At 38.9% G+C, this 27,866-nt stretch overlaps 1 protein-coding gene across 1 annotated transcript in view; it reads right to left on the minus strand.

Annotated features, from left to right (window-relative positions):
• Nucleotides 1-7,849: 7,849 nt before the first annotated feature.
• glra3 (glycine receptor, alpha 3) overlaps nucleotides 7,850-27,866 on the minus strand; it is a 76,700-nt gene continuing 56,683 nt past the window's right edge. The window contains exons 7-9 of the mRNA XM_053622133.1: nucleotides 20,854-21,068; nucleotides 19,999-20,148; nucleotides 7,850-11,250 (exon numbers count right to left, since the gene is read on the minus strand). Coding sequence (XP_053478108.1) covers nucleotides 10,969-11,250; nucleotides 19,999-20,148; nucleotides 20,854-21,068 — 647 coding nt within the window. The 3' untranslated portion in view covers nucleotides 7,850-10,968. The remainder of the gene's footprint in view (nucleotides 11,251-19,998; nucleotides 20,149-20,853; nucleotides 21,069-27,866) is intronic.

Here is a 27,866-nt window from a genome sequence, read left to right on the forward strand (position 1 = left end):
ATTTCTCTCTCTCTCTCTCTCTCTCTCTCTCTCTCTCTTTCACACACACACACACACACACACACACACACACACGATTCATTTCAGACCATACTGCAATTTAGTTGAGTAAAGTGGAAAATAATGAGTGTTTCATTTGCTGATGGTGTGGATTAGGTGTAACTCTTTTAATCTCAGCAGTGATACGACTGGATTGATTCTCAGTGGTTCAACATCAGTCTTCACTAAAACTATTCCTATAACGCTCTACACTGATGACACACTCACTCCTGATTCATCCAGTACTTATTCTCAGCTCAACTCTTCCGTTTGATATTTAAAGATGACCTCAAAACTATGATATAATAATATATAATTGTTCTAAGGCGCATGGAGGCTTAGTGGTTAGCACGTTCGCCTCACGCCTCCAGGGTCGGGGGCTCGAGTCCCGCCGGGGCCCTGTGTGTGCGGAGTTTGCATGTTCTCCCCGTGCTGCGGGGGTTTCCTCCGGGTACTCCGGTTTCCTCCCCCAGTCCAAAGACATGCATGGTAGGCTGATTGGCATGTCCAAAGTGTCCGTAGTGTATGAATGGGTGTGTGAGGATGTATGTGAGTGTGCCCTGAGATGGATTGGCACCCTGTCCAGGGTGTACCCCGCCTTGTGCCCGATGCTCCCTGGGATAGGCTCCAGGTTCCCCCGTGACCCTGAAAAGGAGTAAGCGGTAGAAGATGGATGGATGGATATCATTGTTCTACTGCTAGAAAAGGTTAATGTCCAGTGAATTAGCAGCAGCTGTGTGGTTGAACTGGAAATAAACTGTGGTTAAAAAGAGATCTTTGGTGAACTGCTACACTCTAAAAAACACTGGGTTAAAAACAACCTAGATCGGGTTATTTTTAGCCCAATGGGTGGGTAAATATAAGACAGAACACATTTGGCTTCATTTCTACACAAACGCTGGGTTGATTTTATTTCATAAACGGGTTCATATTTTCAGGGTTATTTGTACACTTTGAAAATGTTAAATCTACTACATTATAAACAAATATGTCAGCATGGTATCTCCTTTATTTTTACACACAAGAAGGTGATCAGAAATGTATCGCTAGAGCCGATAAAGTGGTGTTTATGTATAGACTTGAAGTAAATTACTCAAATAAGTCATATATTTAAGATGAAAACATCAGATGTCGATCAAAGGAGACGTTTGATACATCCAAAAACAACCTGAGTAACCAACTTACGATCCAGTGTGGCGTTACAAACAAGTTAGCCAAAGCTAACGAAGCTAGCGGTGCATTTAATGTCATGTAAACTGGACTGTTATCGCACATTCATTTACATTTCTAGTGTAACCTTCACTCAATTTATTAACTCAATGTTAATCTCATTGATCGAAGGATTTGGCATCATTTGGTTGGTTACGTTTAAGAGGTTTCTGTGTCTGTGACTGGTATGGAAGGTCTCTTTTTCCAAAGTAAGGTCAAACTCGAAACAGTCCGCGCTGTGTTGGTTTGACCGAGGGAGCTGGGCTGAGGCGTCGGGGTGGGGAAGGGGTGCAACTGTCAGTGAAAATGACCCAGCCACTAACCCAGCAGTTGTGTTGCACAAAACTACCCAAACCTGAGAAAATAACCCAATTAAATGACCCAGAAGGCTCAACCCAGTGTTTGGGTAGAAAAAATAACCCAGCATTTTTTAGAGTGCAGTCACCGTTATCTGACAGCAATTTTGAAAAATGCAATTCAGCATTCTGAACTTGTGCAACTAAAAACTGATCAGGCTGGCTGTTGGGAACAATAATTATCAGTTACTGATTGTTGAGCACAATGGTGATAGTCTTTTGAAACAATGATGATCGGTGATTAGCCTTTGGGAATGGTGGTGATCAGTGATTGGTCATTAGGAATGATGCTGATCACTGATTAATCATTAGGAATGATGGTAATCAGTGATTGGTCATTAGGAGTGATGGTGATCACTGATTGGTCATTAGGAATGATGGTGATCAGTGATTAGCCTTTGGGAATGGTGGTGATCAGTGATTGGTCATTAGGAATGATGGTGATCAGTGATTAGCCTTTGGGAATGGTGGTGATCAGTGATTGGTCATTAGGAATGATGGTGATCAGTGATTGATCATTAGGAATGATGGTGATCACTGATTGGTCATTATAAATGATGGTGATCAGTGATTGGTCATTAGGAATGATGGTGATCAGTTATTGGTCATTAGGAATGATGGTGATCAGTGATTAGTAATTAAGACCAAAGGTGATCAGTGATTGTTGGGAACAGTGATTAGTCGTTAGGAACAATGGTGATCAGTGATTGGTCTGTGGGAATGGTGGTGATTAGTGATTGGTCATTAGGAATGATGGTGATCAGTTATTGGTCATTAGGAATGATGGTGATCAGTGATTAGTAATTAAGACCAAAGGTGATCAGTGATTGTTGGGAACAGTGATTAGTCGTTAGGAACAATGGTGATCAGTGATTGGTCTGTGGGAATGGTGGTGATTAGTGATTGGTCATTAGGAACAATGGTGATCAGTGATTGGTCATTAGGAACGGTGGTGATCAGTAATTGGTCAATAGGAACAATGGTGATCAGTGATTGGTCATTAGGAACGGTGGTGATCAGTGATTGGTTATTAGGAACAATGGTGATCAGTGATTGGTCAATAGGAACAATGGTGATCAGTGATTGGTCATTAGGAACAATGGTGATCAGTGATTGGTCATTAGGAACAATGGTGATCAGTGATTGGTTGTTGGCGTTACCCACTGGTGAGTAGAGTGAAGCTGCTCTCTCAGCTCATATAACCAGCAGCTGTGATGTGAGCTGGAGAGCCATATCGAGTGCAGTAGAGTTGCTAATGTCTGCTCAAACACTCACAGGATTTGTCACTAAGCACTTTAAATAAATAAATAAATAAATAAAGTCGCTGAAGTGGTCCAATAAGTCACCAAAATCTAGTGACAAAATTGATAAAGTTGCTAATGCTGATCCTGACCTCACTGTAACTTGTGAAATATAGAATACAGCTAGTACAACTGAACATTTGGTACATCATTCTATTTATTATTACATAATAGATCATAATGGGCTGTGGGCCAACATGTCCTGCTCTGCAAGCATTTAAAGTTTACATCTACAAGATAGATGGTTTCAACTAGAACCCATTTACCAAGCTAAGACCCCAGAATTACTTGAAGAACCCTCAACTTTTTTTTTTTTTTACGACTGTATGTCCTGCTAGGTAATAGCATGCACCCATACGAAGGAAAACATACTGCCTTTCATTCATTCATTTGTTTATTTCCACTTGTTTTGTGCAGAACTTTATTAGATATGAGAACATTTTTTACAGAAGATAATATTTGAGTCTCTCTCTCTCTCTCTCTCTCTCTCTCTCTCTCAGCAGCAGGAACAGTAGGACAAGTCCAGTTCACATTGGAAAAATGTAATATACATCAATATCATAACCGATTCATGCATAAGTGTACAAAATAAATGATTAAACATTTGCATTAGAAATTTACACAAACATCTCGTCTCTGTAGCAGTGTGATGTAAATCTATCACTGTCAAATGTTTAATAAAAAAGTTCATTATATTCACTATATTTATGAGGCATATCAAAGTGGTATGTGCAAATGAAAATAAATACTGGATACAGTGTATGTGTATGTATGTATGTGTATATATATATATATATATATATATATATATATATATATATATATAATTTTATGGGGATTTCCCTAAATTACACCGGTATCATATCAATTATTACATAAGAGCATATATATGTATATGTATATGTCCTGCTTTTTTTTAAAAAAAAAATAATAATAATAATAATTTCTTTCACCTTTATTATTTACCTTTTCTTCACTGCTTTAGTAATTGTTTCCCAATACTTTATCCAAAAATTCTAACACCAGTAACCTCTGCAATAGAACCATGTCGATCAACAGAAAGACACACTCGATATTTGTAATATATTCACATCCAAAGTGATTTAGAAGGTCGGCAGAATAAAATCTTGCCTAACAGCCAAAAAAGTGGCTTTGAGGCAGTGCTGGGCTTTGAACTCACAACGTCCAGGCCACTGGTTCACAACATTAAAGGAAAAAAAAAAATGCACCCTGAACCACTTACATATTGATATTTATAATCCATACAGTATGTGATGTTCAGTCTTCACTTCATGAAGAGTTTCCTACATTACCCACAATGCCGTACCCACCTGGTGCTAGCGGTGCTGTCTTTGCTTTATCTCTAGCTAATGAAAGCGATGCAGCAGCGCTTTAGTCCTTTAGTCTGTCCAGCTCTCTCACCTCCTCATGTGTACACTCTGTTAGAAAAGATCAGCTTCCACAGCACTAGCTAACTAGCCAAGCCGAATCTCAGCTGTAACTCGGCGTCATATAGGCGCATTGCATTCTGGGACGTCGAGTTACAGCGTTTGCACCAAAGTCTCAAACTCATTTGTTTTCAGGAGTGAACTGCGAAACCTGATGATTCGTTTGAGATTGTTTAAACGTTTTCTTCAATTAAATTCCATTGTAAGCGTGCTAGCAATAACAAAGTCCTCCCGTGACATCATAGCGACACACAACTGCTTTTTGCGTCCTCACAAATATTTCAGCGTAAACATATATAATGGCTTTCCGTGCGGAAGTATTCTGTGGGCAAAACTGCATTTGCAGTTGCGTTTCCTAATCGTGGACGCATAAATTGTGGCATAATTCAAATGAAAATGTAAATCAAGTATTAGCGTTAGCATTTTCGTTTACATGAACGTACGGGGTCTGCCGAATTTCAAATCAAAACACATCAAAAGTCCATTTGCAGTTGTATTTCCCATGTCTTATGACATGGCAATAGCTGTAGCAAGAACCCCGTTTGCTATTTCACGCCCTCGGTGTTGCCTCGATGGAGCCTGCAAAAAATTCCAACGGAATCGCAAATCCCTTATAGTTTGCATTCCTGTTGCCTTGTACAGAAACCTGCCGATCACCGTTGGGGGTGGGAGTATACAGTTTAGTGTGCCTTGGGGTCGGACACGGCCATAAATCAATCATCGGTGGTTTAATGTTTTTGTTGGGATGTAATTTGCGTGGACTTTGCGTTTCCATTTGACACTATACGTTCATGTAAATGATCAACGTTCATGTTCATGTCACAATTTATGCGTCCACAAATAGGAAACGGAACTGCAAATACAGTTTGCACTTGCTGTTGAATATTGTTGTATATATATATATATATATATATATATATATATATACAACCCCAATTCCAAAAAAGTTGGGACGCTGTGTAAAATGTAAATAAAAACAAAATGCAACGATTTGCAAATCCCATGAACCTGTATGTTATTCATAGTAGAACATAGAAAACATATCAAATGTTTAAACTGAGGAAATGCACCATTTTAAGAAAAAAAAAGAAGGTAATTTTGAATTTGTTGGCCGCAACACGTCTCAAAAAAGGTGGGATGGGGGGCGCAACAAAAGGCTGGAAAAGTAAGTGTTTGTAAAAAGAAGCAGCTGGAGGTTAATTGTGAACAGGTCAGTGAGATGACTGGGTATAAAAAGTGGATCTTAGAGAGGAGGAGTCTTTCAGAAGTAAAGATGGGCGGAGGTTCACCAATCTGCGAAAAACTACATCTACAATTTGTGGAACAATTTCAGAATAATGTTCCTCAATGTAAAATTGCGAAGACTATGAATACCTCATCACTACAGGACATAATATCATCAAAAGATTCCGAGAATCTGGAGAAATCTCTGTGCGCAAGGGACGAGAGTGAAAATCAATATCGCATGCCCGTGATCTTCGTCCCTCAGGCGGCACTGCGTTAAAAACAGGCCTGATTCTGTAATGGAAATCACTGCATGGACTCAAACACCTCCAGAACTCACTGTCTGTGAACACGGTTCACCGTGCCATCCACAAACGCTGGTTAAAGCTCCGTCATGCAAAGAAGAAGACATATGTGAACATGATCCAGAAACGCCGCCGTCTTCTCCGGGCCCAAGCTCATTTAAAATGGACCGAGGTGAAGTAGAAAACTGTTCTGTGGTCAGACGAATCCAAATTTGAAATTCTTTTTGGAAACCATGGACCCCGTGTCCTCTAAACTAAAGAGGACTAAAGAGGAGAGGGACCATCCGGCTTTTTACCAGCGCTCAGTTCAAAAGCCTGCATCTCTGATGGTACGGCGGTGCATTAGTGCCTATGGAATGGGCAGCTTGCACATCTGGAAAGGTTTCATCAATGCTGAAAGGTATATACAGCTTTTCGAGCAACATACTGTATTGCTTCATCCAGATTCCATCCCATCTTTACTTCTGAAAGACTCCGCCTCTCTAAGATACTCGTTTTATACCCAATCATCTTACTGACCTGTTTCCAATTAACCTAATTAGTTGCAAAATATTCCTCCAGCTGTTTCTTTTTACTAACACATACTTTTCCAGCCTTTTGTTGCGCCCCCCGTCCCAACGTCTTTGAGACGTGTTGCAGCCATCAAATTCAAAATTACCTTCTTTTTTCCTTAAAATGGTACATTTCCTCAGTTTAAACATTTCTCGGCCTTGCTTCCAAATGAATGATCTAAATGAAGTATTTAATCACACCTCGCAGATACTGTAGATCATAAACACCGTCTGCTGTAATCATAAACAGCGTCCTGTGCTCATCCCAGCACTCTTATTCACAATCTGGTATCCCCTTTGAGTCACGGTTTCTCACATCTCAGGTAGCTTTCCCGAACCATTCTGGTTCTCAATCTACGTCTGGACTTTCCATCTGTTATTAAAAGCACTACAGAAATAAAACTGGAATTGAAATGTATAGGCTCCTACAGGCAGTGCTGTAGGAGAAGTGAGACACATCTCCTATGCATCATATGAACCAAATAAATACCATATTCATCCTGAAAGCGATTCATTTTAAACGCACGGGCAGTATTGGCTATCAGGCACGGTGACTAGCATTGGAGACTGGCAGCGTTTTACTCCTCAGGGCTGCTTTAATTCAAGGGAAAATTGAAGTAATATGGACAACTGGTCCTGATTAGTGTGAGCGAGTATTACTGAGAAACTAGTAAGGATCCAGAGATTCAGATTTAGTGTAAAATCACATCTATAAGAACAGAAACGTGTTCATTTTTTCGATCACTGCTTTATCTCAAACTTGGCATGAAGCTCCGCCCACTTCCCAGTCACTCATGTCATACAGTACATATATATAGGTATATATATAGAATATATACACTCACTGAGCACTTTATTAGGAACACCTGTACACTTACTCGTTCATGCAATCTAATCTAATCAGCCAGTCGTGTGGCAGCTGTGCAATGCATAAAATCATGCGGATACGGGCGAGCGGCTTCAGGTAATGTCCACATCAACCATCAGAATGGGGAAAAACTGTGATCTCAGTGATTTTGACCGGGCTAGTTTAAGTATTTTTTTTTTTTATAACTGCTGATCTCCTGGGATTTTCACACACAACAAGCGTTTCATCAGAATAGTGTAATAAAGAAAAACATCCAGTGAGCGTCGATTCTGCAGACGGGAACACCTTGTTGATGAGAGAGGGTCAACGGAGAGTGGAGAGACCGGATCGAGCGGACAGAAAGGCTACAGTAAGTCAGATAACCGCTCTGTGTAATTGTGGTGAGCAGAAAAGCATGTCAGAACGCACAGCACGCCGAATCACGAGGCGGATGAGCTACAACTGGAGAAGACCACGTCGGGTTCCACTTCCGTCAGCTAAGAACGGGAAGGTGAGGCTGCAGTGGGCACAGGGTCACCAAAACTGGACAGCTGAAGACTGGAAAAACATAGCCTGGTCTGATGAATCTCCAGTTCTGCTGAGACACACAGATGATAGAGTCAGGATTTGACCCCAACAGGATGAATCTATGGAGCTTGTGTTAACAGTCCAGGCTGGTGGAGGTGGTGTAACGGTGTGGGGAATGTTTTCTTGGAACACTTTGGGCCTGTTAATACCAATCAATCATGGCTTGAATGCCACAGACTATTTGAGTATTGTTGCTGACCGTGTTTATCCCTTCATGGCCACGATTTCCCATCTTCTAATGGCTACTTCCAGCACGATAATGCACCGTGTCACGAAGCAAAACTGCTTTCATGAGCACGACAATGAGTTCGGCGTTCTTCAGTGGTTCTCCAGTCAGCGGATCTGAATCCAGTAGATCACATTTGGGATGTTGTCGAATGGGAGATTCTCAGCATGAAAGTGCACCTGACAAATCTGCAGGAATTGAGTGATGTGATCATATCGCCATGGACCCGAATCTCAAAGGAATGTTTCCAACATCTTGTGGAATCCACACCATGAAGAATGGAGGCTGTTTTGAGAGCAAAGGGAGGCCCTACCCAGTATTAATATAGTGTTCGTAATAAAGTGCTCACGCAGTGTATGTATATAGCCGTATAAAATAATCTGTCATTATGATATACACATCAATTTCCTTTATAAACTTTAGAAACAACACAAACTAACAGGGGTGTAATGATTGGACGATTTGGATCGATTCATCGATTTATAAGGCAATGACTAAAATGAATCTCGGCAACAATTCTAAATGGATCATTATTGAAAAAAGACAAGTGGTGATATGATGTGCCCAGAACACTGATACTTTTAAAATTCTGAACAACAGATTCTGAACAAAAATGGGTCACATATCAGCCAGAGGATACCGAATCGAATCGAATTGGACCGTATCGTATCGTAACAGATTCAGTAGTATCATCAAATACCAAAGCATCGCCTTAAGAATCAAAATGGTTTCATGTAACGTGGAAGCTTGAAAACAAAAAAAAAAGTTCTAGATGACCTGCATTCATGCAATCTTATTCTTATTCCTAATTCGAAGCTTGTTACAGAGGAATTTCCCATAATGCTGATTAATATTAGATTTACATTCGTTTATATATTGAAAAATAACCCATTGTTTTATATTGTTTTCTCTGTACGGTTTTAAACAGTGAACGTATGATTTTCTAACAAAGTCTTCCTCTTGACAGCATCTTACAGGTGACATGAACATTTCAAAATTTGATCATCCAAATGACTTAGATATTTATTTATTTTATTTTTTTTTAACAAGCACGCAAATTTACGCAAATTCTCTTCGACAGCGCCTCATTCGCATAAATGAATAATGAAATAAAATTATGTTCTAATCCCAAACAAATACTGGCAAAGATTAATTGTAATTGTGAAAAGAAAAAATAAATAAATGACCGTATTCATGTGTAAAGTCTCGCTCTAACTAGTTTTATATTTTAACAGTAAAAATGATCCAGATGAACGTTTAGGGTTAGGGTTAACCCTAGCCCTAATCCTAACCCTAGTATTTTATATCCAGCATATTAGGCTATCTTTACAGTATCTTTACTTCCAAAACTTGACACACATCCCGGCATGTTAAGAAAGTATACCGTATGAGCGATACGTTTGAAGCAAATGATTCAATTGAATTAATTTCAGCGCTGCTTTAGTGTGATATGATGTAATTAAGTTGTGTGCAAACAGAGTTTAATGGAGACTAATTGGGGGGAAAATGTTTTGAATAGCAGGAGAACATGTCTGCTTCAGTGGAACTAAGAGATATTAAATAACAAAACAAAATAAACAATGGACTTTGCCTGATAATATACAGTCATTGCATCATCATCATTATTATTATTATTATTATTATTATTATTATTATTATACACAATTTCACATGAAGTTCACACTATGTCAAGTGCATGCAACTGAAAGGGAAATGAATTTAGCACACGCACACACACACACACACACACACACACACACACACACACACACACACATGTATATACAGTACTGTGCAAGTCTTAGGCACCCAAAAAAGAAATGTAAACAAATTTTTGTCTTGTTTGTTTTCAACATTAACGAAACATCTCCAAGCACTACAACAAAAATGAAACGTTATAGGAAAGTAATATCTTGCGTAATATATGTCTCTTTTCAGACATACGCCAGGAGTCAAAATATGGACTTTGTATACGTGACTGATTACTGCCCTTTATAGTAGATATTTTTAATGTTAATTTCATTATTTGTAAAGGCATCGCTGCTTCCTAGCATGTCATTACCCGTGCCTAAGACTTCTGTACAGTACTATATAGCAATAAAGAGAGTATAGAGTAAAAGTTCAGTGTAGTACACGACATTTCGAGAGAACACAGGAAGGTTAGGCGTTCATCATTAGAGATTCAAAATGGCCGACCGCATTGTATTCAATTAGCAGATCACTGAAACGTCCTGTTGCTCTGCAAACTTTGTGTTTTACTCTGAATTTTTACTACTCCCACTATATGTTTAAGAAAAAGAAAACAACTTTTTCAGACCACCAGCTACTTTCGCAACCTGAAACTAAAGACGTGCACCTTTCGGCATATAAGCTACACATTTTCCTACTCATCAATCAGACTTGGATAAATTCATTCATTCAAAAAAAAATTCCTTTAAGCCTTCGTTTAAGGGATGATCCGGTTTCGCGGAGTATAAAATGATTTTATAGTCATAGAAAAGAACATTGATGTATTTCCTTTATCTTTTATCTAACTTGTAGGATTTAGTTTTGAATGGGATTGTATTAAAACACAACGCTGGCAGTACAAGGCTGTAGGACACGAGAGAGACAACCAGAGCGAAGAGTGAGATCCAGGGAGGCTCGGGGGACTGAGTGTGTGTGTGAGTGTGTGTGAGGGTGTGTTTTGTGTTGTGTTGCTCCATGATGTCTCTCAGTTGCATAGCGAGTGCGTGTCGTGACCATGTGGTCCATGTCACGTCCTGGTCTCCATGACGACAGTAGAGTACATATCATGTATGTATATATAATATATAATCACGTATGTAGCTGTCCGTCAGGCTGAAGCTCCGCCCACCTGTTCGCGCTCTGTGTTTAGGGATTGTGGACGTCGTGGCGTAGGATTTTGTACAGAATCCAGTAGAAGATGTTGAAGAAGAGGAAGGCCAGAGGAAAGCCAGCGCGTGATATGGTGTCGATCTTCTTGGCGCGGTCGATGAAGAGCTTCCTCATCTCCTCTGCACTCTTGTTAGTGACGTTAGCGCTCGTCTGGGCCTGGAGCGAGTTAGAGCCCGTGTTATTGGTGGATTTGGCCACCGGGATGTCTTTCCCTGCGTTAGGGGTATAGCTGTGACGGCCTTCACGCACCTCCTCCTCCTGGCATACAGAGAGAGAGAGAGAGAGAGAGAGAGAGAGAGAGAGAGAGAGAGAGAGAGAGAGAAACATGGAGAGAGCAGCACATAGAGAGATAGAGAAACAGACAGAGAGAGAGAAAAGAGAGACAGAGTGAAGAGAGAGTGTGTGTGTGTGTGTGAGAGAGAGAAGGGGAGACACACACAAAGAGGAAATGATACAGAAAATGAGAGAGACAGAGAGAAAAAAAAAACATGGAGAGAGCAGCACAGAGAGAGACAGAGATAGAGAGAGTGAGGAGAGAGAGAGAAATGGAGAGACACACACAAAGAGAGAAAGATACAAAGAGAGAGAGGGACAAAAAAAGTGACAGATAGAGAGATAGAGAGGCAGAGAGAGAGAGAGAGAAATGAGGAGAGATAGGTGTAAAGAGAGAAAAGCGGGGCAAAAAGAGAAAGAAAAACATAAAGAGAGAGAGACATAAAGAAACAGAGAGAAAGAGCGAGAAAGACATAAAGAGAGAGAGAGAGAGAGAGCGAGAGAGACAGAGTGATGGAAAGAGAGACCAAGAGACAGATAGAGAGAGACAGAGAAAAGAAAGAAAGAAACAATAAGAGAGACAGAATGAAACAGGGAGAAGGAGAAAGAAGGGAATACAGTGTACTGTAATAGAGTGATGGAAAAGTCTAGAAAGACGCGTGTCTTGTAACACACAGATCACACTTTAGACTAAAACTTTACAGTGTGACAAAACACAACAATATCCGACCCTTCTGGAAACGCATCAGTGACCGCCCCTTGAACTCCGCCCCTAAAGAAATCGGCTTTTCCGTTATCTTTAAACCTGGTATGACCTTTGACCTTTGGCGATAATCTGAGTTTCTTTGCCTTAAATCTGACTCACTAATCATTTCCTTATTGAGCTTTCCTCCCATTTATGTGTAGCAAGAGCTAAGATTGGAAACTGGGAGTCTGTCAAAAGTCATCCATCTTCTAGAATAATGTGTTTTGGACTAATCTGGTGGAAAATGTTCCCTCCACAAAGAGATGTTTATTCGTGAGGCCCTGTGGTGCAGAAAACATGTGTGTGTGGAAATGATTAGGAAAAGACATAGAATCAAACCGCTTCCATTTTTCTTTTTTTTTTTCATAACAGACTATTACTGGCAGAGAAACAGAGAGGTTTTCATCCTCCCTCCACAAACACAGTCCTACACACATGGAGTGAACATGCGCTACGTATCAGCAAGGGTGGACAACATTCTGAGAAATCATTCTTACAGTTTACGAACACGAAGACTGAAGACATTCAAACTCAATTTTTTGTTTCCACACATTTCACATCACCGTACACTTCTTCTGTGTTAAGTCATTTAGGGTATCTACTTTGTTTATATGAGACAGGGGTGTCCAAACTTTTTTCAAAGAGGGACCAGATTAGACTCCATCAAAATACCGGCAATAACATTGAAACGACAGGTGAAGTGAATGACATATCGTTACAGCGGCACCTGTCGAGGGGTGGGGTGTATTTATTTATTAGGCAGCAAGTGACGTCAGTTCTCAAAGTTGACGTGTTGGAAGCAGGAAAAATGGGTGAGAAACCTCGGGTCCTGGCATTCCCGTGGATGTTACTTTGCCACGTACCACCTACGTAAACGTTGTCTCAGACCAAGTACACTCCTTCATGGTAACGCTATTCCCTAATATCAGTGTCCTCTCTCAGCAGGATAATGCGTCCTGACGCACTCCAACAATAGTTCAGGAACGGTTTGAGGAACATGATAAAGAGTTCAAGGTGTTGACTCGACGTCCAAATTCCCCAGATCTCGATCCGATCGAGCGTCTGTGGGATGTTCTGGACGAACACGTCCGACCCATGGAGGCCCCACTTTGCAACTTACAGGACTTAAAGGATCTGCTAACATCTTGGTGCCAGGTACCACAGCGCACCTTCAGAGGTCGTGTGGAGTCCGTGCCTCGACGGGTCAGAGCACAAGGGGTCCTACACAATATTAGGCAGGTGGTTTTAATGCTGTGGATATTTGGTGTATATCTCTTATATAGGTATGTACTTTTATCCCCTGCACTACATCAGAACCTTGTTTTAATAAGAATCAATTTCATCTCTATGTCTGTACAGAATAGGGCTGATGTGACTGCACTGAAAACCCTTTGGCTGGGTTTAATCCTCTACATCTATAAAATCAAACACACAGAAGCACACGACGTTGCCGACCACAGCTACACCAAGTGACTCTGTTGTTGGCTAAGCAGCATTACACACTGTTGCGTTAGTTTGTTTCTTTGGCGCAATATCTTGCCTCACAGCTCCTCTCTCTTTGATCAATGCGATAAATACTGAGAATCTGAGACGTTTTGTGGAAAGGTTGTTCTCGGAAATCTGTTTCTAAGGAAGAAGAACAAAAGGAAAGCGTCAGTGCTGTTAGGTCTGGTTAAATGGAGGGAAAATGGAGGGATGTATACAAATCAAAGGATAGAAAGATAAAAATCGCTCCGGTTGCTTGAACCAGAACGATCCGCTAGCAAAATACCAACAACACATCTATCCTGGACATCGTGCAACATGAAGTCACTGATCCATCCAGGCAATTTGATCTGATACTCTAAAGTTCCAAACCACAGTCTTCATACATGCTATTTGTTTCAAAAGCAGAAAAAAAATAGGTAGGGTAAAGTTTGAGGACAAACTTTGATGTTGGTTTGACAAAGCGAGTCTGAAAGTTTAAAATAGTTATCAGTTTGAGATCTGAAGGTAATGTGCAGTTTTAAGATAGAAATAGAGACAGATGGATAGGGTGCCAATACTTGTAGGGTTGATTAGATAGATAGTTAAATAGATAGATAGATAGATAGACAGACATATAGGGTGCCAATACTTGTAGAGTGGATTAGATAGATAGACCGACAGATAGGGTGCCAATACTTGTAGAGTTTATTAGATAGATAGATAGATAGATAGATAGATAGACAGACATATAGGGTGCCAATACTTGTACAGTGGATTAGATAGATAGATAGATAGATAGAGAGATAGATAGACAGACAGATAGGGTGCCAATACTTGTAGAGTTGATTAGATAGATAGAGAGATAGATACATTGATAGACAGACAGATAGGGTGCCAATACTTGTAGAGTTGATTAGATGGATAGAGAGATAGATACATAGATAGACAGACAGATAGGGTGCCAATACTTGTAGAGTTGATTAGATAGATAGATAGATAGATAGATAGATAGATACATAGATAGACAGACAGATAGGGTGCCAATACTTGTAGAGTTGATTAGATAGATAGATAGATAGATACATTGATAGACAGACAGATAGGGTGCCAATACTTGTAGAGTTGATTAGATAGATAGATAGATAGATAGATAGAGAGATAGATACATAGATAGACAGACAGATAGGGTGCCAATACTTGTAGAGTTGATTAGATAGATAGATAGATAGATAGATAGATAGAGAGATAGATACATAGATAGACAGACAGATAGGGTGCCAATACTTGTAGAGTTCATTAGATAGATAGAGAGATAGATACATTGATAGACAGACAGATAGGGTGCCAATACTTGTAGAGTTGATTAGATAGATAGATAGATAGATACATTGATAGACAGACAGATAGGGTGCCAATACTTGTAGAGTTGATTAGATAGATAGATAGATAGATAGATAGATAGATAGAGAGATAGATACATAGATAGACAGACAGATAGGGTGCCAATACTTGTAGAGTTCATTAGATAGATAGATAGATAGATAGATAGAGAGATAGATACATAGATAGACAGACAGATAGGGTGCCGATACTTGTAGAGTTGATTAGATAGATAGATAGATAGATACATTGATAGACAGACAGATAGGGTGCCAATACTTGTAGAGTTGATTAGATAGATAGATAGATAGATAGATACATTGATAGACAGACAGATAGGGTGCCAATACTTGTAGAGTTGATTAGATAGATAGATAGATAGATACATTGATAGACAGACAGATAGGGTGCCAATACTTGTAGAGTTGATTAGATAGATAGATAGATAGATAGATAGATAGATAGATAGATAGATAGATAAAGAGATAGATACATAGATAGACAGACAGATAGGGTGCCAATACTTGTAGAGTTCATTAGATAGATAGATAGATAGATAGATAGATAGATAGAGAGATAGATACATAGATAGACAGACAGATAGGGTGCCAATACTTGTAGAGTTGATTAGATAGATAGATAGTGTTACTAATAAATAGATAAATGGAGAGACAGATACATGTAGATAGATAGAGAGAGTTTTAGTATTTGAAAGACAGAAGGATTGAGAGAGTGATACAGATACATAGAAAGAAATGTGTGTGTGTGTGTGAGTGTGTGTGTGTGTGTGTGTGTGTGTGTGTGTGTGTGTGTTACTGAGATGGATGGAGAGAGTGTGCGGCCACTTGTTAAGCCAACATGATGAAGTATGTTAAAGCGAGAGATGTACAGACAATATTAATAGTGATAAAGTTAGGAGTAACGTTAACTGGTGGTTCAGTGATGCTTCATTCATCTGCAGGAATCAAGGTATCCTGCTATCCCGGGAACGCTGGGAATGAGGTGGGAATACACCCAGGACGGGACACACATTCATACCTATGGGGGATTTAGGGTATCCAATCCACCTGCATGTTTTTGGACAGTGGAAGGAAACCCATGCTGACACAGAGAGAATATTAACAGATAGACCCTGGAGCAGTAATGTTACTGGCTGTACTGGTCCGGAGACTATTCCCATTTCCAATGTCATTTGGAAATGCAAATGGAATCTCTTGGATTAACTCCCAAACAGACGCTACAACAGACCAGTGTTTTATAGAACTCGTGTGAATATGCTGATTAGTTCTAGTTTCTTGCGTCAGTGAAGAAACTGGGCAGTTATATTTATGGAAATGTCGCTAACGAGAGATACGCCACGGGTTAACACCGTGGGAAAGATGTGCTGCAGCATCGCTGGTTTGCATATCGCGAGCTCCCAGTGTATATTCGTTGCTTTGATGTTTAATGACTTTGTTTTTTCAGAATTACTGTTTAAGAGAAATGTGTTTTGGGTTGCACGTGACTCACTGGGAAAACATGTGTAATCCTTTATATTTCTGTGAAGAGATGTTTATTTAACATTCATCTCTGCTGAAAAACCTCAATAGAAACCAACACAGAAATTCTAATGGTTTCCACTACAAATATCATTACACACCGTCAGCTAACCATTAAAACCATTACCATTATTGGTCCTTAATGGTATCCATTAGACCAAAAACACCACCAATAGAAGGCAACAGATTACCAGTAGAGACCCACACGGACCATTACAGTTTCCATTAAAACCTATACAATTCTCATTATTACCATTAAAACCATTACCATTATTGGTCCTTAATGGTATCCACTAGACCAAAAACACCATCAATAGAAGGCAACAGATTACCAGTAGAGACCCACACGGACCATTACAGTTTCCATTAAAACCTATACAATTCTCATTATAACCATTAAAATCATTACAATTATTATTCCTTAATGGTATCCACTAGACCTAAAATACCACCAATAGAAGGCAACAGATTACCAGTAGAAACCTACATAGACCATACATTTCCGTTAGAACCTATGCAATTCTCATTATTACCATTAAAACCATTACAATTATTGGTCCTTAATGGTATCCACTAGACCTAAAATACCACCAATAGAAGGCAACAGATTACCAGTAGAGACCCACACGGACCATTACAGTTTCCATTAAATCTATACAATTCTCATTATTACCATTAAAACCATTACCATTATTGGTCCTTAGTGGTATCCACTAGACCAAAAACACCACCAACAGAAGGCAACAGATTACCAGTAGAGACACACACGGACCATTACAGTTTCCATTAAAACCAATACAATTCTTATTATAACCATTAAAACCATTACGATTATTGGTCCTTAATGTAATCCACTAGACCTAAAACACCACCAACAGAAGGCAACAGATTACCAGTAGAGACCTACATGGACCCTAGATTTCCATTAAAACCTATACAATTCTCATTATTACCATTAAAACCATTACACCAATGTAGTTTTCTTGAGACAGTGGATAAGTGATGCAGGGAAACATGGACACGCTCATAAACGAGATAAGAGAAGACTTTATTAATCCCCAGACGGAGAAATTTGGGAATGATGGATGATCGGGTCAGGGTGGGAGTCACAGCCGTACGGCCGTAGTGTTTACCCCGTCCGTGGGATCCGTGTCGTGACCTGGGGATTCGAACTGAAAATCCTTAAACCGTTCATACAGTGGAACCAACGTGGGATTTTCTCGTTGGACGTGCAACAAAAACAGCGAGCAAAATGATACAGGATGATTTTCAGCATGCAGGAGGGTCATGAGTCCACCAAAACGAACAGACTTTGCATGCGTCGAATAAGGAAGAAAGATGAAAATAAGACCAGAGCGTGTGAAGGAACAGGAAGTGTGATTAAACCTCTGACCACAAAGTGATGGTGAAACTGCAGATCATGCATGCTGACTCAAAATACTCCCTAAACTATAGCTTTGTAACATTTCTGGATGAAAAACAAACATCATGTCCATGCTTTCCTTGGAAAGTTTGTACTAGGAGGAAATATGCACAATTTCCCTCTTTACCTCAAACACCATGTTTGGCGTCTTTGCTGTATTGCAACTATGAAGCTAATGAAGATGCTAATCAGTAGAAGCTTATCGCTACCAGTTTAGCACCGTGCACGCCTACTCGGCTTTGTGGAGTTGTTCAGTGTCTCAGGCAGGTTTCTGGTTTCTGACACACTGCGATGTATAAAAATGAACAACAGAGCTAAAAACACTGAGTCAGAAGAATACAAGAAGTAACTGCAATGTACTTAAGTTATAATAGTGCACGGTAAGCATAGTGCACAAAGATTCCCGAGTAAGCAAAGCGCTGTAGGAGGTTGATAAACAAATACTATTCAAATGATGATGATGGAAAAAAAATCTGTAGTGAAAACTAACATGACTTTCATTCCATGAGGCTCCTTCAGAGAGAAGAGAAAGATCATGCTAAGCGAAACTACGGCACTTCTGCATGCAGGAGCTTTACGTGTTCCACTTTATTCATACAGTCACAAAAATCCCAGGCCCTAAAAGATCAGTTTTTGTCCCCTGTTTACTGACATTTAGTGATTTAGACATGCTTTAAGACTGGAGACTAAAGTACAAGCTTTACTTACTTGCTAGCTACATTAGATTAGACAGAAAGGATGTATTTAACACTGAAATAACCTCCATAAATCAGATTTCATCAGCTGTCATTACAGGTGAGGGCCTTCAGGTGGCAGTGTTGTAGAGCACGTGTACTCCACCAAGCGATGATGATGATGATGATGATGATGATAATAAAGTGGATGTGTGTGTGTGTGTGTGTGTGTGTGTGTGTGTGTTTGAGAGAGAGAGAGGGAGAGAGAGAGAGAGAGAGAGAGAGAGAGAGAGAGAGAGAGAGAGAGAGAGAGAGAGTTTGATCTTTGTAATATGCCGTGCAGTTAATCCACAATAATAATAAAACATAAAAGCTGAGTGGATTCACTTCCCATAAAGCAATATAACACATATAATATAAACATCTATAATAATAATAAGAAGAAGAAGGAGAACAAGAAGAAGAACAAGAAGAAGAAGAAGAAGAAGAAGAAGAAGAAGAAGAAATAATGCATTAATTAATCAATTAATTAAATGCTCAGTTACTTCATGCCTTTTTTCGTCTGTTAATTACAAATCCATCCATCCACACATCCTTCGATTCACAATGCACTCATCATCCATACATCTACCCATCCACCCTTCCATTCATAATCCATCCATCCATCCATGAACCCACCCATCCATCCATTTATAGTCCTTTCATCCATCCATTCATCCATTTATAATGCTTTCATCCAGACATCCTTCCAGCCTTTGATTTATAATCCATCCATCCATCCATTCTTCCATTTATATTCCTTCCATCCATCCATCTATCCATCCATCCTTTCATTTATAATCCTTCCACACGTCAATCCATCCATCCATCCATCCATCCATCAATCCATCCACCCATCCTTTCATTTATAATCCATCCATCCATGAACCCACCCATCCATCCATTTATAACCCTTTCATCCATCTATTCATCCATTTATAATCCTTTCATCCATCTACTCATCCATTTATAATCCTTTCATCCAGACATCCAGCCAGCCTTTGATTTATAATCCATCCATCCATCCATCCATCCATTCTTCCATTTATATTCTTTCCATCCATCCATCCTTTCATTTATAATCCATCCGTCCATCCATCCATTCTTCCATTTATATTCTTTCCATCCATCCATCCTTTCATTTATAATCCTTCCACCCGTCCATCCATCCATCCATCCATCCACCCATCCTTTCATTTATAATCCTTCCACCCGTCCATCCATCCATCCATCCACCCATCCTTTCACTTATAATCCTTCCATCCACCCATAAATCCATTCATCTTTTCATGTATAATCCATCCATCCATCCATCCATCCATCCATTTGTACCCCCTCAAAATTGCCACATTACTCATCATTTTCATGTCTATCATTTTTTTTTCTTTATCAGCAGACTTCCCCAACATTCTTTTTCAAAAGGGTTGTCACATTCATCCACGTTCTCTCCTTCCCCTCCTCTCTCACCTTTCTCAACTTCTTTCTCCTCCGATGGAACCGCAGCAGCTCCTTGTGCTGCCTTGACACGAAGTTCACCGCTGCGTACTCCAGCAGAGCCGAGAACACGAAGAGCAAACACACGGCCATCCAGATATCTATGGCCTTCACATAGGAGACCTGCATTTTATATACACACACACACACACACACACACACACACACACACCCACACACACGGTCACTACAATGCACTGAGGGGTAACTGTGAGCTTAGCGTTGAATGTTAGTGTTGGAATGTGCAATAATGTTATATAACAGCCAGTCAAGCAGTGATGGGATTGTAATGTGTATGGTACACAGTGTCTTCTTTCTCATAGACACTTTAAAGCCACATTTCTTCACAAAGACAATAGTTTATGATATTCAGAATCATAATTATAAGTATATTTAGTATTTTTTCTACAGACACCGACAGACAGACAGAAGAATTTTGTATTAATTTGCAGTGATGCTTGCAAGTGGAGCCGAATTATGTAAGCAAATGTGAATGCCAACTACATTAGAGCAGGGACACAGTTCAATATTTACAGTTCTTGATGAAAAAAAACAAACAAACAAACAAAAAAAAACAACAACTGGCTTTTCCTAACCTAATGTCTCATAGCATGGCTTGAATTATATTTGTTTTCATATCACCTTCTCAGGACCATGAGGAGGAGCAGGTCTAAACCACACTCTGGCTAATGAGACCTGATCCTACACCAGTGCAGGGAAAGACTGTTATTAATTACTACAGAGTTACTAGAGAGTTATTAGAAAGCTACTGGAAAGTTATTAGAGAGTTATTAGAGAGTTATTAGAGAGTTAGTGGTGTAATCTGACCTTAGGCAGAGAGGTTCTGGAGCCGGAGCTCTGTGTGGTCATGGTGAGCACTGTAGTGATGCCCAGAGCTACGCGAGCAGGAGCGGCATCCATGTTGATCCAGAAGGACACCCAGGAGAGGATGACGATGAGCAGACTTGGGATGTACATCTGGATCAGGTAATAACCCATCTGCCTCTCCAGGTGAAAACGCACCTCGATGCATGTGAACTTTCCTGCCGGAGATGCACTGAGGTTAATGATCGGAAGGTCGTGAGTTTAAGTCCCAGCACCAGCATGCTGTCATGGATGGGCTATTTTGCAAGGCCCTTAACCTTCGACTGCTCGGTCGTATAAATGTAAAAGGTACCTTTCTCTCCAGCATGTTGCTCTGGATAAGGGCGTCTGCCAAATGCCATAAATGTAACTATAGTAAATTCAAAGCAGTGTGTTTTTACCGACTGAAACATAACATTTAACACGTCGCTATCAATTAGATAACATCATTTTAAATAAAGAATAAATATGCCGATTTGTGATATGCATTTATAAGAAAATGATCTTCTGTCGAGCTACACTTTTATGAATTTTATTTAGATGCCAGTAATCCTGACCCTTTCTGCTCTCTGGACCTGCCTGATCCATCCTGATGCCCTACCTCTGGATGGAGCTCTCATAAACTGGAGGCTACATTCTGGAGATTGCTGAGGACGGTACCGCTTGAAGTACCATGGAAATGGTTTTCGACCTCAATTCCACATGGACGTTCTCGCTGTGGTTGCTGGGATTACGGTTGCTGGCCTTGGGACTGAGATTACTACATGCGGTTTTACACTCAGGTCTCCTTTAGTGAACAGTGGACTAGTTCAACAAACAGACTTCATATAAACACCATAATGAACTTTCTTTTACTCTCACACTATCCGTCGTTCCCCAGATGAGGACGGGTTCCCTTCTGAGTCTGGTTCCTCTCAAGGTTTCTTCCTCGTATCATCTCAGGGAGTTTTTCCTCACCACCGTCACCACCGGCTCGCTCAATAGAGATAAATTCACACGCTTAAAATCTCAATCATGTGTTTATATGTTTCTGTAAAGCTGCTTTGAGACGCCATGTCTACTGTTAAAAGCGCTATACAAATAAAACTGACTTGAATTGAATTGATCATCAACAAGGTGGTGTGATGAAGCAGAGTCACTGTTGCCATCACTAACAGTACAATCGTATATAAAAGACATCGGGAAACCTAAAGTTACACCTTTACCTCTGACTGTTCCAAAGCCCTGACACTGGAGACTCCTTCCATAAATGTTACATAAACGCATCCTTACAGATATCTTTACCACAGCAAAAATGACACGCTTTATAGAGGTGCAGTTATAGATTAATCAACACCTTCTGACCAATCGGAATTGAGAATTTAACAGCGCTGTGGTGTAACCTGTAATAAAACAAAGGGGAAGCTAAGGAACATAACAAAATAAGAACGTGAGGTAGCATAACGTGAGAGATAGCAATGCTGAAGTGCTGTTCTGGGGTTACTGTGTGTGCGTGTGTGTGTGTGTGTGTTCATTGTTGCCCAGAGATCATAGAATTGCAAAGAATCTGATTTCTTCATGAGACTTTGAGTTTTTCTTTTTCTTTTTTGTATTTCAGGTCAGACGAGCCTCACAGAAATGTATATTAGGACTATAAAGGCTCAGCGGTGGAGAACACAAAAGCCAGCAGTGTGTAGCAGTGTATCGGAGTGTGTAGCAGTGTGTAGCAGAGCACACTTCACCACAGTGCTCTGGCCTTGATGTGGCTCACTTTAATGGAAAAGGCTTTCGCTCAGAAGCGAGAACGTCGACATGGAAGTCTTCTCCTCGGGATAGACAGGCTGGGAGTAGTTACGGACGATGACGTTTAATATGGACACGCTATAGCTTGTTAATTATGAAAAAGTATGAAAAAGTCAAACTCAAACATTCCCAGGAATCCTGCCAAGTTCCAGATCACAGCTTCTATGTTGTATTCGCTAATGAATGAATGAATGAATGAATTAGCCTAAACTGTTATTTGTGCTTGTTGTCATGGTTACATTGAACATGGCTACACTTTAGTAGATGATTTTTTTTCTTTTTAGAACGAATGAATCTACACTAGGTAATAATGGACATGTGGCATCCAAGTGGAAACTTGGGCACGATATAAAATATGTCATGTTATAAACGTTTTCATAAAGTATCTGTCGTAAAATTGAGCAAAGGTTATGCTAACTGGAGAACAATTAGCAAACAAGCATCCTGTGACAAGCTTCTCGGTAATGCTAATATTACATTCTATTATTTATGCCATTTATGACAGGGTTATGCTAATTCTATGATGCAAGCTTCACGTACATTGGCACAGAGTTTGTAAATCTAGTTCTGTCCCTTTAAAGCTCAAACCCGAGCCGGACGACAAAGGACAACTGAGCGCACTGAAACCGACTTGATTGGCTGGGACTCCCTGCCATCGTTTCAATACTTTTGTCTCAGTGCTAGTTTAAAATTGACGAGCGTGAAAAAAGATCCATAAAAAGACCCGACTCTATTAGCTTATGCAGGCTTCATTAATCCTAATGAGCCATTTCTGCTTTACACGTTCTCTAAGGAGGAGCAGGAAACTCTCACTCTGGGGGAACGACTGTGGTGTTGCGAAGGATTACAAAAGTTACACATACACGTAGTGTGGAGTTCTGATCACCAGCTGCAGAACCCTGAATATCAGGGAGCGTTAACATGCCTTAAATTCTGTTCGCCTTAAACGCAAATTCACACCAGGATAAATATCTTTGTGCCAAGAAACCACAGAGAGCCGTAGAGAAGAGAACGGTTTTTGAACATAATGAAATAGACAATAACGCGAAATGAATTTGACCTGTTAGCTAGGCAGAGCTGCGACAAGGCTATGATGTTAACTGTTAAAATGCTCAAGACATTAAAATATGAAAATGTTATTTTTAAATGTTAAAAGGTTCAAATGGGCTTAAAGGTTAAAACATTTTAAAAGCATTGAGTGGTTGCTAGGCTGCTGCTGTGGTATTGTAGCTAGGTGCGAGGCTGTTGCTGCGGTATCCCAGGTGAAATCCCACGTAGCAACCGTAATTCCGATCTTTTCCAAAAGCACAAGTGTCCCATTCCTGTTAAAGCTGCAAGCAGCATTTTTCGGTCGGCCAAGCACCAAGCTGCTCTACAGTTGTTGCATAACTCACAGGAAAGCAGAGCCATAACTATAGGCAAAGGGATTCGAGATGATTTGCAGTTTCACACATTTGCCTGTCCGTTATGGGAGAATGATTTTGAATATCAGAGTTCTGAAGATGATGTGTACCAAATTTTGTGATGATTGGACAACAGTTGTAAGAGGAGTAGCGAAAAAACAGTTCTTGAATATATCCAAGATGACATAAAATCTGATTAGGCAGAAATTGACGTCATAATGTACGTTGAACTCGTCTCGGCCCAGGGAATCCAGGGTCTTTCAATTTTGGACACACGGTTCAAAAGTTATGACTATAAACGTACTTCCAAATTAGGCCCAAATTTGACACATGGTGTTTGATGGTAGCTCGAGACTGTTGTCAGCACTTGGCCCAAATTTGGTCGGAATGTTCCTTAGACCCTCCCCAATCAGTGTGCTGAATTTCACAACTTTTCACCAGACGGTTCTATGGGCTGCCATAGACAGCCTAGCCAGAAGAAGAAGAAGATGCAGAAGAAGAAGACTAATAATAGAAGAATAACAATTGGGTGCTTACGCACCTTCGGTGTACCTTCTGTGAATTTCATTTCTTTTTCAAATTGGGTTTTATGGCTCAAGCTGCTCCATACAGACCTGACAGCTTCAGTACTTTACTCTGCTAGCTAGCTATATATCTATAGATAACACTGTACAGATAATTGAGGGTGTAAATCTAAGAGAGAGAAAAAAAAAAACCAAAACGTTTCAATTATAGGGTTCTTGTTGCCAAGGTCGAGTGTGCTCCTCAGGAAAACTTTGACCCTTGAGCTGGATGTGGTCACTTATGTCACACAGAAATATTTCACATTTCCAAGGACTATTGGGACGCAGGGCAAATTGGAAAATAAATATTAATTATTACTGGGGTCTTGTTTGCTTGCTAACAAAATTTACAGTAAATTTACAGTAGGTTCAGTTACAATGAAAGTAGTAATACTATAAATATCTCATACTTTATGAAATCCTCAGTCCAACTATTTTTATATTATTAAGTCTTACTGCTAATATAATTTTACTCAGTTATGACTTAAAACTAAGATAATAATGATAATAATAATAATAATAATATTTACAGTATTCCAAATTATTGCAAAATGATATATACTGTAGTAGGGCCCAAAAGTCTGAGAGCATTTTTATACTTTAATACAACAATTTTCATTGCAAATGATATTATGGACCACAACTTCAGTGAAAAGTAGAATCTTAGAAATATTGACACGAATGTCAGAGTTTCTTAGTATTTGTTTTATGCACCTTTTTGCTTTAATGACAGTGTGAATTCGAGCAGGCATGGACTCCACACGTTTGTGCAAAACCTCACGATCCATTTAATATCAAATCCATCCGAGTGTCGTCTGATCACCCGCTTCAATAGAAGAGATTAGACATGAGGAAAATCTGACCTTTTGTACAAAGCAGTTAACGTTACACATTTGCTTCTAATTAAATAGACCTAGAAATAGTGCAGAATCTTGAATATTAAATATTCAAGATATTAGACGTTTTTCTTTCTTTGTTTGAAATATTTCAAAATTCTAAAAACCTTCTGTTTATTTCCAGTTTTAAAAGAAAAAAAAATCCCAGATTTTCATTGTGGTCGCAGACTGTTGGACCCCACTGTATATATATATATTTTTTTATATATTTACAACATTATCTGTTCTAAAAACGCTTGAAAATGTTACCGAAAGTCATTTATCCGATCCAGTGCATCTATTTGTTAAATAAATGAAGCACTGATTTCCAATCACTCCATACTCCTAGGCTACGCAGGGATTTCCCTGTTGTTTCCTGCTTGACAGCGTATGTCTTCCTGAGGTCAGTGGCTCTTTTGCTCCATTTGACTGACAGAATTCCTATGCGCATCACTGACACGGAAAATGGCCCACGTCAGGCATCGAGTTATTGACTTCCACTTGAGATGGGTGCTGTAGAGTAGCCTGGAGGTTAAGTGATTTCAATCAAGCTGAGGCATAGTGTCAGTCATTCTGAAACACAAACGCACGGGTGTGTGCTAGAACACGCCAGATGGCGAGAGCAACACTGAGAATGCTAAACTGATCCAAATGGAAAACATGGAGGGAAATTGTTACATTTCCTTTAACAATTTCCCTGAAGCCCATAATGCCTCATAAAGCTCTTATGCTGTTCTATGAATGATTCGTTTTCCACTATGTTGTAAAGTTTTATACTTTTGTTGAAAATTTGTAAAGCTCTGTTATGTGTTGCAAAATTATAAAGTTTAGCAGTAGCATTTCATGAAAATCACCCCGAGGTTATAGAATTGTAATGACTTTTTGTAATAATAAAGATAGTATGTCGTACATTTTTTAGTATGTGGTGAAGATTTGTAGTGAAATGTTCAAAACTTGTAGATCTTTGTTGTATGTTGTAAAATTGCGAAGTTTAGTAGTAGGATTTCATGTTAATCATTGTGATCTAATTCATTATTGAGGAATTATATATATTTTTTTAAGGTGAAAGTTTCATAGCGTGTTGTAAAGTTGTACAATTCTGTAGTTTGTTGTAAAGTTCTGTTGTATGTTGAAAAGTTGTAGATCTTTGTTATACGTTGTGAAATTGTAAAGTTTAGTAGTAGGATTTCATGATCATCATTGTGATATAATTCCTTAAGGAATTACATTATTATTTTTTTTAAGCTTAAAGTTTTGTAGTGTGTTGTAAAGTTGTAGAATTTTGCAGTATGTTGTAAATTGTAAAGTCTTTTATTTTGTAAAATGTTGTAGTGTATTGTAAAGTTGTAAAGTTTTGTAGTTTGTTGTAAAGTCCTGTAGTATGTTGAAAAGTTGTAGATCTTTGTTATACGTTGTAAAATTGTAAAGTTTAGTAATAGGATTTCATGATCATCACTGTGATATAATTCCTTAAGGAATTACATTATTATTTTTTAAGATTAAAGTTTTGTAGTGTGTTGTAAAGTTGTAGAATTTTGCAGTATGTTATAAATTGTAAAGTCTTTTATTTTGTAAAATGTTGTAGTGTGTTGTAAAGTTGTAAAGTTTTGTAGTTTGTTGTAAAGTTCTGTAGTATGTTGAAAAGTTGTAGATCTTTGTTATACATTGTAAAATTGTAAAGTTTAGTAGTAGGATTTCATGATCATCATTGTGATATAATTCCTTAAGGAATTATATTATTTTTTTTTAAGATTAAAGTTTTGTAGTGTGTTGTAAAGTTGTAGAATTTTGCAGTATGTTGTAAATTGTAAAGTCTTTTATTTTGTAAAATGTTGTAGTGTGTTGTAAAGTTGTAAAGTTTTGTAGTTTGTTGTAAAGTTCTGTAGTATGTTGAAAAGTTGTAGATCTTTGTTATACATTGTAAAATTGTAAAGTTTAGTAGTAGGATTTCATGATCATCATTGTGATATAATTCCTTAAGGAATTACATTATTTTTTTTTAAGATTAAAGTTTTGTAGTGTGTTGTAAAGTTGTAGAATTTTGCAGTATGTTGTAAATTGTAAAGTCTTTTATTTTGTAAAATGTTGTAGTGTATTGTAAAGTTGTAAAGTTTTGTAGTTTGTTGTAAAGTTCTGTAGTATGTTGAAAAGTTGTAGGTCTTTGTTATACGTTGTAAAATTGTAAAGTTTAGTAGTAGGATTTCATGATCATCATTGTGATATAATTCCTTAAGGAATTACATTATTTTTTTTGAAGATTAAAGTTTTGTAGTGTGTTGTAAAGTTGTAGAATTTTGCAGTATGTTGTAAATTGTAAAGTCTTTTATTTTGTAAAATGTTGTAGTGTGTTGTAA

This window comes from Ictalurus furcatus, chromosome 3, assembly GCF_023375685.1.
Source record: "Ictalurus furcatus strain D&B chromosome 3, Billie_1.0, whole genome shotgun sequence".
NCBI classification, from domain to species: Eukaryota; Metazoa; Chordata; class Actinopteri; order Siluriformes; family Ictaluridae; genus Ictalurus; species Ictalurus furcatus.